This window comes from Camelina sativa, chromosome 9, assembly GCF_000633955.1.
Source record: "Camelina sativa cultivar DH55 chromosome 9, Cs, whole genome shotgun sequence".
NCBI classification, from domain to species: Eukaryota; Viridiplantae; Streptophyta; class Magnoliopsida; order Brassicales; family Brassicaceae; genus Camelina; species Camelina sativa.
This window is the reverse complement of record NC_025693.1, coordinates 13,608,756-13,618,754: the sequence shown is the minus strand read 5'-3', so window position 1 is coordinate 13,618,754 and position 9,999 is coordinate 13,608,756. Positions and strand designations below refer to the sequence as shown.

Sequence of the window (9,999 nt, the reverse complement as noted above, 5' to 3'; positions counted from 1 at the left end):
TGCTGGGTTCAACTAGTGGTTCTTTCTATGGTGATATTAAGAACATAAATGATAAAGTTTCACCTTCATAAGGTGATTATCTGATGCTTTGTTTTGTTCATGGGTTGGTATTGCGGTTATTCTCTTTGCTAAGTATGTCTTTAATGGTTGAGCCATATAATTTGTGTAAACTACTAAGGAGAGTAAGTATATGCTCACAGGAACTAGTGGTGAATTTAGGTAGGTAGGCTTGACCTTTTTAAATAAACGATAGAAAGATAAGTCTTGTTGGTGGTCTCTTGTGCCCATTAGTCTACTTGCTGACACTCAAGTAAAGTAGTGTTGTGTGTATTACATTTCTTATGGGTATGTAAGTATTGTATTTATGTATGATGTTACTTACATGTTTAAATATATATGTGTATTAGTAGATTCCGAGAGAGAGTTTTAGAAGAACTACTAATACCATTGATAGGGTTATGTTTGTGTATATTTGCATTTTTTGCTGGTGTCGGAAATGGGAGATGCTAGCATATGGATTATGAAGATTCGTAAAACACTAATAAGGAATTATTTTGGACACGTATACTTTCCTTACAGCTACGAGATTCTGCTGTGACGCTCAAGTAAAGTTCACCTCAACACACTTAGTTTCCTTTCATACTCTCTGCCCTGCTTCCGACTACTACCTCGAAATGACAATTGAATACGGTGAAGACAACCATATATTTCCCATCAGTAGCTTCTTATGTTGTGATAATCTATTGTGAACCCTCTGCACTTATATTTATTAGCTCCAAAGTCTCTTAGTCCTTATATGAATTAGATTTGAAGTCTCTTCCACTCTGGGAATGCTGTTGCTTCTTTCACAAGAAACACAAAACACACAAAATAGGTTTGGGGCTATTCTCTTGATATTTCCTGCATCCCATCTTCTACCCAGCTAGCCCTGTTCTCTGACCCGTGACAACAGGATCCACAAAATCAAACATAGGATACACTGAAGTTATGCCAATGATTAATCTACCTAATATCAAATTTAAAGGTTTATTATATATAACAGCAACACAGAAAGCACCACTGAAGATTTTTCTCTATATATTATTTAAACTATATATCTTGCCATTTACACTTTACAATCTTTATAATTAATATAAACTAATTATATATATATATATATAATTAAATAACTAAAGTTACCTAAATCAGAAGAAAATACAAATTTTCCTACATGGCATCTTTACAAAAATTCTTACATAGTTATAGCCAATAAGATGATGAGTTAAGTGATAACCTATCCAATTACTGATAAGCTCCATTATCATCCACCTTATAAACATCCTAAAGACCAATCAAGACCACAGAAAAAAAAAAGAGACAAAAAATCTCAAAACTAAACCTTGAGAAATGGGAAATTGAGAAGAAACTGTTGTTCGTGTAAGTATCCCTTGAGTTCGTTTTCAATTTGATGAATTTATTTTCATGTCTCTTGGAGAGAAAGCTTGAAATTTTAGGGTTTTTGGTGTTTAAATTGAACCTGAAAGCTTTGGCCTAGTAGCTTTGTTTAATGAGTCTTAAAGTCTCTCTCTAATGTAATTTTTTCAATATGGAAACTGTATCTATTTGTCTGTGTGGGAACCATCTCCTTATCTTCCGTTTTGTGGTGTCAATTTTGAGTTTTGTATAGGTTGTCGGAATGTTCCATTTTCTCTAAAGTGTGTTGTCCTTTACATGCTTCTAGCATATTGGTGGTTGCTGGAATGTGTTAATCAGTGATAGAGCTCAATTTTCATGTTTCATGTACAACTAGGGATGGGTTCTGTCTCAATGGCTTCATTGAATTGTCTTCCAGATGAACTTCTTGTCCAAATCTTGTCAATCCTTCCAACCAAACAGGCCGCTTCAACTTCTGTTCTCGCCAAGAGGTGGAGGACTTTGTTTGCTGTCCGGCAGAATCTCGACTTTGACGACTCCGACTTTTTGAACCCGGAAGAAGTAGGTGAAGAAGATATGGACGAAATCAGAGATAGTTTCAAGTCTTTTGTGGATAGAACATTGGCTTTGCAAGGTGCTCAACCTATCAACAAGTTCTCACTTAAATGTGGAGATGAACCTGGCGAGGATCATGTCGACGGCTGGATAAATAATGCTGTGAAATGCGGTGTCTCTGAGCTGCATCTATGCTTAACAGGTGATATGCGGATTTGTTTTCCATCCAATTTATTCGTCAGCAAAACATTGGTGAAGCTAATATTGGGAAAAGAATTTAGCATCGACTGTGTTCCTTCTGATACGTTTCTTCCAGTGCTTAAGATTCTCTATCTTCGTTCAGTTTGGTTTATGGGAAACGAGTTGTCTGATGTGCTTCTTGCTGGTTGCCCTGCACTTGAGGATTTAACCATACACCACAAGTATTTTTTTGGAACACCAGAAATCATTTCCAGCAAAACCCTTAAGAGACTTTCTATCATCTCTAAATGCGCTGAAGATGTTCAACTGTTCGACTTCATTTCACTTAATGCACCAAATCTTGTCGCCCTCTTCTATGCTGATTATGCTCGGCGTAAGTATCGCCGTTGTAATTTGGATTCACTTGTCAAAGCTACACTAGATCTTCATTTCCTAGAACCTGAAGATTGTGATGAGCCATTTGAACCGAATGTGACGGTTCTCATGAATGGGGTACGCAACGTCAAGATGCTTCAATTGACATTTTCTGCTACTGAGGTCAGTTGCATGCATGGTCACATTATCATTAGGTTAGAACTTATAAAACAAAAATAACATACTGTGTGTGTGTGTGTGTGTGTTTCAGGTGATTTCGGAATGCTGCAAAGGTGGGCTACCTGTGTTCAAGAACCTCCTTAATTTGGTGTTTTTTGGTAACAAAGAAAGAGTTTGGAAAGAGCTACTGCCACTTATGCTAGAGAATTCTCCAAACCTAACATGTCTGATCCTCTCGGTAAGAAGCAAAAATATTACTTTATATATATGATTGTAGCATGAAACTAAATTAAAGTGGTCTCTTATGTTAATACTTCAGGCTTTGTACCCTTGCACGTATGGACATGAGTTTGATGGGATCCGCATTCCACAGACTAACAAGGTAAACTTCTTGGGTATCATGTGTTATCAAGGAACTGAAAGCGAGTTGAAGCATGTCAGCCACTTCCTACTGAAAATGGAGCGTCTTCAAGTGCTGCAAGTCCACTTCCCAACGACAATGGTTGACTCCAAAAGGGTGCAACTCACAGAGGATTTGTTGAAGCTTCCGAGAGCCTCTTCCACTCTCACGATGAAATTTGTTTGATCATCATCATCATCACACGATGAAATTTGTTTGATCATCATCATCATCAGCATCATCATCATCAGCCTCATCATCCTTAGCATCCATATGTTGTTCTATATTTCTTATGTTTTAATAATTAATTTATGCTGGTCCTTAAACTATGCCTTCTTGAACAATTGTTGTTCCTTTTATAAGTATCTTTCTTTTAAAGAATATTATTCTTAATTTATTTCATGACATAGGAGGACTTCCATGGAAACATAGGTAGCATATGCGTAAACCATACGTACCCTCTCTCCTCCATGTTCCTAAGATTTTGTATTTTTATTTAAGACATTATGTTTGGCCTCTTATTAAATAATTTTCCTTTTAATTTTATGTTAAGTAGTGCATTGTCATTTTGTATTTTTAGCTGTCATAATTTGTTTAATTTTAAAAAGAAACAAAATAATTGTACAAATAAATCATATATATAGCATTGGTTTCAAACAAGGAAAAATGACACAATTTTTTTTTTGACTTTAATTAAAACATCGGTAATTTAAATAACGCAAATAAACTTTTTGTCATCCCCATAATACATCAGTTTCTAAACCGTCGTGATATTTACTTTTGTAGTGAAATATACACTTGTATATACAAAATTGATATTAAAAATGAGTATACAATAAATTTGAGTTTATAAGAATGAACTTTTGATTATTTGATGAGCGATTTAGTATATTTTGATTTGTGCTTTATTTTTGAATACTCTAATTTATTTATAATTAGTTTTGGATGATGTATAAAATCAATTTTATTACTTATCAAAATCGAGAAGTAAACAGTTAAGCAAAGTATCCTTATTCTATAAGTTACAAGTAAATTCTCAATTAACTGCAGCTCTCTCCATCTGACACCTGTCTTAAGTCCTAAATTATCATCTTTCACAATTTTTGCTTAACAAATCTCAAATTAATACACAAAAAAAAACACTTAATTTATTTTCGCGACAGAGAGAAAAAGAAAAAGCAAAAGCTAAAAACTGCTACCCTCTTCTCCCACGATCTCCACTTCACCTTAATTCGATCAGTTACGGAACACCAAGCTGATTTCATTCAAAAACCTCTCAATCTCTTCCTTTTCTCATCCCTGTTTCTCTTTCCTTTAATCGGATACAAAAATCAAAACCTCTATTTTGAATTATGGGTTTTAATAGCTTTCTTCTGTTTTTCAATCAATCAAATTCTTATGATTTTGGGTTTTAATAGCTTTCTTCTTCTGTTTGTATTCAATTGAATTTCTTTCTCATCCTTGTTTCTCCTTCCTTTAATCGGGTACAAAAATCAAAACCTCTATTTTGAATTTAGGGTTTTAATAGCTTTCTTTTGTTTTTCAATCAATCGAATTCTTATGATTTTGGGTTTTAATAGCTTTCTTCTTCTGTTTGTATTCAATTGAATTTCTTATGATTTAGGTTTTTCATCGCTTTCTTCTTCTGTTTGTATTCAATCAAATTTCTTATGATTTAGGTTTTTCATCGCTGTTTCAAATCCAAGATCTCAATTCAATTTTATTTTCTTCATCACTGTTTCTCTTAATAATACCCATCCGATTGAAAATTTCACAATCTTTTCTTAGTTTTCAGAATTATGGATCTTACATTTTGATTTGGAATTGCAGATTCATAATCGATACTTCATTCTCCAGATATGCCGCTTGATATCACGCCTATTTCCCAGTTAACACTAGCATCAGATCCATGTAAAATCAATGTTCAAATTTGTCCGTCTTTGGGGATTCCCAAAAAAAGATAAACTTAATAAATTTTCAGGAATCGATCTTCTCCTTGTGGACGAAAAGGTATGTTCAATAAAGTTCACTTATGCAATTTTCAATATCTCATATTACTATGCTTAATGTTGTAGTTGTTAGGCCAGTGAAACAAGCAAAACTAACATATTGTTCTATTTTTCTAAGTTAATCGGTACTAATTTTTCAAAAAAACTCTTATCTGACAAGTTCTTTTGTTTTATTTTGAAATAGGGAAGTAGGATACAAGCTTCTGTAAAAGGAAAATTAGTCTCAAAATTTCAGAAGGATTTAAAAGAAGGGGATTGCTGTGTTCTTATGAACTTTGAATTATGCCCCAATCTTGGAAATTTTCGAACTTGTGACCATCATTACAAGATCAATTTTCTATTCTACACATGTGTTAAACCGAGCGAGGAAATTGATAATCTGCAAGCCTCTTTCAACTTATGTCCTTTTTCTGTGATAATATCAAGAAGAAACGATGATACTATATTCATCGGTACGTTATCTCCACCATTGTTTCTTACAACTATTTTTCTACATTTTTTTCTCTATCTAATTTTTCTAATTTGTAGACATTATTGGCGAGATTGTTCTGATGAATGAAGTTAAGAATCTCACAACTACCGAAGGTCCCACAAAATTGCTTAATCTTCAGCTCAAGGATCTTGGGTAATTTTTTTTCTATCCACCGTTAGTTCATCTTTAAAATCTGTATTTTACATTTTTTTTTTTATCAGATCTTTAAGGTCTTTCACTTTTTCTTCTCATGGATTCATTATTTGATGTTGCCTTATGGGGTAAAGTTGCAGAAGATGTCCACTTTAATGTTAACTCCCAACCATCTGGTCCTGTTATTTTCCTTGGAAGCTTAATGAAGACTTTGTTATATAAAGGTAACCTTATTATCCAATTTACCAGTTTCTCTCACTTATTCGAAAACAGTGTCATTAATTTTGTTTGACGTATATTTGACAAATGGATGCTGAGAGATCTCAAACGTTTACCTTTGTTTTTCCAGGTAAAGGCACAGTTCAAAGTTCAAAATTTACAACAAAAATTTATATCAGTTCTCCTCTACCAGAGATTATCCAGTTTCAAGAAGCGTAAGTACATTCAATAACATTTGTTCTCCCGAATTTCATTGCCCTATATTTTCATCTATTAAACTCCCGTATTTTTTTAGGCTGTGCACAGAGGAACCAAGAACATCTATTATTGAAATAAAATCTTCAAGCTCAATTAAGATTTCCAAACAGTCGTTTCTCTTATCTGAAAGGAAAACTATCATCAAACTCATGGAAAGTTACCAGGTAAGAATACAATTATACATACCTATGGCATGATTTAACATTGTTATTTTTATCAACTAAACATATTCTTTGTTAAAACCTAGGCTAAGAGCTGCAACATACTAGCATCAATTTCCCTGGCACCAAAAACTTCATGGTTTTACAATGGGTGTACGATTTGCTTTACTAAAGTGACTCAATACTTTAACCCTAAAACTGAAGAACTAGAAGAAGACAACTATTCTTGTGTTAAATGTGCTAAACAGATAACCACGACGCAACCCTGGTTATTCATGTTTTTGTTGACATGTTAATCTATTTTGGTGTTGACTTTGTATATCTATGAACGATCTCTACTCTTGCAGGTTTAAGTTGCACATCAAAGCAACAGACATCACTGGTAGCACTTCGTTAATTTTATTCGATGATGTGGTCATTCCACTCATTAAAAAATTTGCATATGAATTGCTTGAGCAACAAGTGCAGGTACTCTTATTTCCTCTTTATCTAATTACCATATTTATCATCATAACTTTCCTTTGTAATATATGACAAACGATTTGATAATCCTTTTTCAATACTTTAGTTTAATCGTGAGGGCGAAACACCTCAAGAACTGCTTGACTTAGACGGCCGTTGTTATGTTTTCAAGATCATGCTTAAAGATGATGAAAAACATAATCAATCTTCTTCATACAAAGTTATAAGTCTTATTGATGTTCTAGACATTATTCAGAGTTTCTCTGAATCTGATTCTACTTTGGTAAGTAAAAATTATATGTTATTTAATTTAATGCATAAGTTAATTTTTTTTCTTATTGTTTGCTTTGATTGTTGCTTTTAGAATGCTAATGACCAAGAAAGAATCACTGTATCTGGAACTTCAACTGGAACTTCAATTGGGACCTCAATTCAGGTTATAAACTAAATTTATAACTCATTCATATTTTTGTACTGTTACTTAAGTTTTTTGTCTTGCAGTGTGAAAACATATCTTCTGCCATCATAAATATAGACAACGGTGCCGACAATGTTTTTAACACAGCAACCCCAACTCCAACAAGAAAAAGATCCTTCCCAGCATCTAAAGATGTGCAACAATCAACAACGAAGCCTAAGCTAATGTCCAAGAGTCAGATTAAGAAGGAAAAAAAGTGATTGTAGGAAAAAGTTGTTATGTATTTCTTATTTTTCTTTGTTAGGGGACTTAGGATTATCACTTTTAATCTTAAAATTTAGGAGGATTCTCACTTTTCAATTTGCGCTTTTCTTTTTAGGGTTTTAACCATGTCAACTTTCACATATTAATGCAAGTGAATATCTTTATGTACTAATATGGATTTATATAAACTATGAATAGAAACTATATGATACAATATACTGAAGCTTAACCAAATTATGAGTGGTGGAAGAAAATAATATAAAAATAATATATGCAACAATTCTTTTAAAATTTTTACATGTTTTTTATGACGTGAATACAATAAAACTAATATTTCATTAAGATAAATATATCCTGTTGATACATTAAGAGAGAGAGAGAGAGAGAGGATGGACAGAGAACTTATATGACGTGAACTTATTATAGTTTTATGACGTGAATACAATAAAACTAATATTTCATTAAGATACAAAGTAATCGACAGTTAGTTAGTTCCCTTCTTCTCTCTATATTGATCTATTCTAATGAACCACATAAATACAAAGTAATCGACAGTTATTACTCTTTCTCCACCATTTCCTTCTTCATAGTTTTCCAATACTGTCTCACTTATGTTCCATTTATCAATTCTCTGATGTTCACATCAACCTGAAACTGATTCAAATTAAAGCTCTTTCCATCATCAAGGACAGAGAAAGATGAATGTATCAACAGCAAAGAAAAGACGGTTGGAGAGGATAGCAATTCGTTCACAGAAGAAAAAGAAACCAAGAGAAGATCAAAGTAGTACAAAATCGTGAAACCTATTATTCTATCTCTTTTCTGAAAGAATCGTTCCATTTAACTTTTTTCCTATCTTCTATCTACAGAAAACATTCCTAATTCTGAAGGCAAGTCAACATCACCAATACAGCCAAACAGAGTTTCTCCTAATATCTTGAGCGATATAACAAATGGTATTCTCAACTGCTAAGATTATATGTTATTGGAACCTAATATTATGATGATTACACACTTATTTCTAATGCTTTTAATAGAACATGAATCTCCAAGAATGAAACAGATGCGTATTATAAAAGAGACAAAAGCTAAAAGAAAGAATGGAGAATCATGTAAGTATATTGTTCACAAGCAGAATCATGTAAAAATTTTCTTTACAATGAGGATCATAATTATCATACATTCTTTTCAGCTTCTGCTTCACGTAATAACTTGGATGAAAACGTTGAAGAAGCATATATGGCACCTCATTTTGAATCCAGAAATGATAATCCCAAAGTAGCTCCATCTAAAGGTACATAGTATCCATCAACATCCTAAATTATAAAAGATCGACAGTAAATAATAAACTCTGTTTTATTTCTTCTTTTCAGACCATGCATCATCATCACGCTCACTTAACTCACTATATAACCCAGAAGGTAAGCTCAAACCTCATTATTTTATTATGAAGCTATCACTTATGAATATGCTACAATAGTTATTTAAGTTATACTCTCTGGAATAGTATATGATGACAATGGAGATGCAACCTACAGTTGTGAGCATTGTGGAGCTTTAATGTGGTACAACGGGCGAATAGACAAAAGAAGCAAAAAATCTAATCCAAAGTTTTCACTATGTTGTATGCACGGAAAGATTGATCTGCCACTATCACCAGAACCTCCCCAGAAACTTAAAGATCTCATGTTCAAAGGTGATGAAAAAAGCAAAAATTTCATGGAGAACATTATACCCTATAATTCAATGTTCGCATTCACATCCATGGGTGGACCAATTGACACATCAGTGAACAAAGGACGCGGACCAAATGTTTACCGACTTCATGGTCAAAATTGTCATCGGATTGGAAGTTTACTTCCTCCTCCAGGAAAATCTCCTAAATACAATCAACTCTATATACAAGACACTGAGAACGAGAACCAGAACAGGATTGACGCATTCAGGTTTTCTTATTATCACCTTTCTCTTTTCAACAAGATAGACGCATTCAGAATCAAAAAATTAATCACATATATATTTTTTGCAGTGAAAAGAGAACATGCAAATTACCAAAATCAAAAATCCTACGAGATGATATTGTGGAAGATATCAAAAACATGCTAAATAAGTTTAATCCATACTCGAAGATTCTGAGAACAACAAAAGATCGTTTTCAAGACACAGCTTCGTCAAATGTTCAGCTAAAGTTGATTTCAAGGTGATTTGCAGGTGCTCAAAGTGGTAAAACATACAATCTTCCTACTACATTAGAAGTTGCTGCCTTATATGTTGGGGATTTCGATCTAGAAATGGAGCCAAAAGACATTGTTTTGGAAATAATGGAAGGGAAATTAAAAAGAATCATTGAACTTCACGCTGGATATCTTCCATTACAATATCCACTTTTGTTTCCTTTTGGAGAAGATGGTTACCATATTGATCTAGAACTCAAGAGGACTACAACATGATCCACAAATCCACGTACCAGGGTTAGTATG

The 9,999-nt window shown here is 33.3% G+C and overlaps 3 protein-coding genes across 8 annotated transcripts; all 3 read left to right on the top strand.

Annotated features, from left to right (window-relative positions):
* Positions 1,352 to 3,422, top strand: LOC104710941 (putative F-box/LRR-repeat protein At3g44810). 2 transcript variants are annotated; one of them, XM_010427602.1, is made up of 4 exons: positions 1,352 to 1,416; positions 1,790 to 2,706; positions 2,795 to 2,941; positions 3,023 to 3,422. In XM_010427602.1, the coding sequence occupies exons 2-4, from the start codon at positions 1,792 to 1,794 to the stop codon at positions 3,287 to 3,289; spliced, it is 1,329 nt and encodes a 442-aa protein (XP_010425904.1). In that variant the 5' UTR covers positions 1,352 to 1,416; positions 1,790 to 1,791; the 3' UTR covers positions 3,290 to 3,422. The 2 variants fall into 2 exon arrangements, with proteins under 2 accessions (XP_010425904.1, XP_010425903.1); XM_010427601.1 differs by lacking the exon at positions 1,352 to 1,416 and having other exon boundaries at positions 1,588 to 2,706.
* Positions 4,238 to 7,691, top strand: LOC104710940. Of its 5 annotated transcripts, none has more exons than XM_019230450.1 (12): positions 4,238 to 4,587; positions 4,934 to 5,113; positions 5,297 to 5,564; positions 5,641 to 5,737; positions 5,878 to 5,961; positions 6,087 to 6,171; positions 6,252 to 6,378; positions 6,462 to 6,643; positions 6,723 to 6,843; positions 6,944 to 7,120; positions 7,202 to 7,273; positions 7,339 to 7,691. In XM_019230450.1, exons 4-12 carry the CDS (start codon positions 5,668 to 5,670, stop codon positions 7,513 to 7,515), a joined length of 1,095 nt encoding a protein of 364 aa, XP_019085995.1. In that variant the 5' UTR covers positions 4,238 to 4,587; positions 4,934 to 5,113; positions 5,297 to 5,564; positions 5,641 to 5,667; the 3' UTR covers positions 7,516 to 7,691. The 5 variants fall into 5 exon arrangements, with proteins under 5 accessions (XP_019085995.1, XP_010425899.1, XP_010425900.1 ...); XM_010427597.1 differs by having other exon boundaries at positions 4,239 to 4,587; positions 5,872 to 5,961; XM_010427598.2 differs by having other exon boundaries at positions 4,240 to 4,342; positions 5,872 to 5,961.
* LOC104715250 lies at positions 8,218 to 9,969 on the top strand. The gene is made up of 8 exons (XM_019229947.1): positions 8,218 to 8,302; positions 8,389 to 8,475; positions 8,557 to 8,631; positions 8,712 to 8,813; positions 8,893 to 8,940; positions 9,027 to 9,465; positions 9,549 to 9,670; positions 9,731 to 9,969. The coding sequence occupies exons 1-8, from the start codon at positions 8,218 to 8,220 to the stop codon at positions 9,967 to 9,969; spliced, it is 1,197 nt and encodes a 398-aa protein (XP_019085492.1).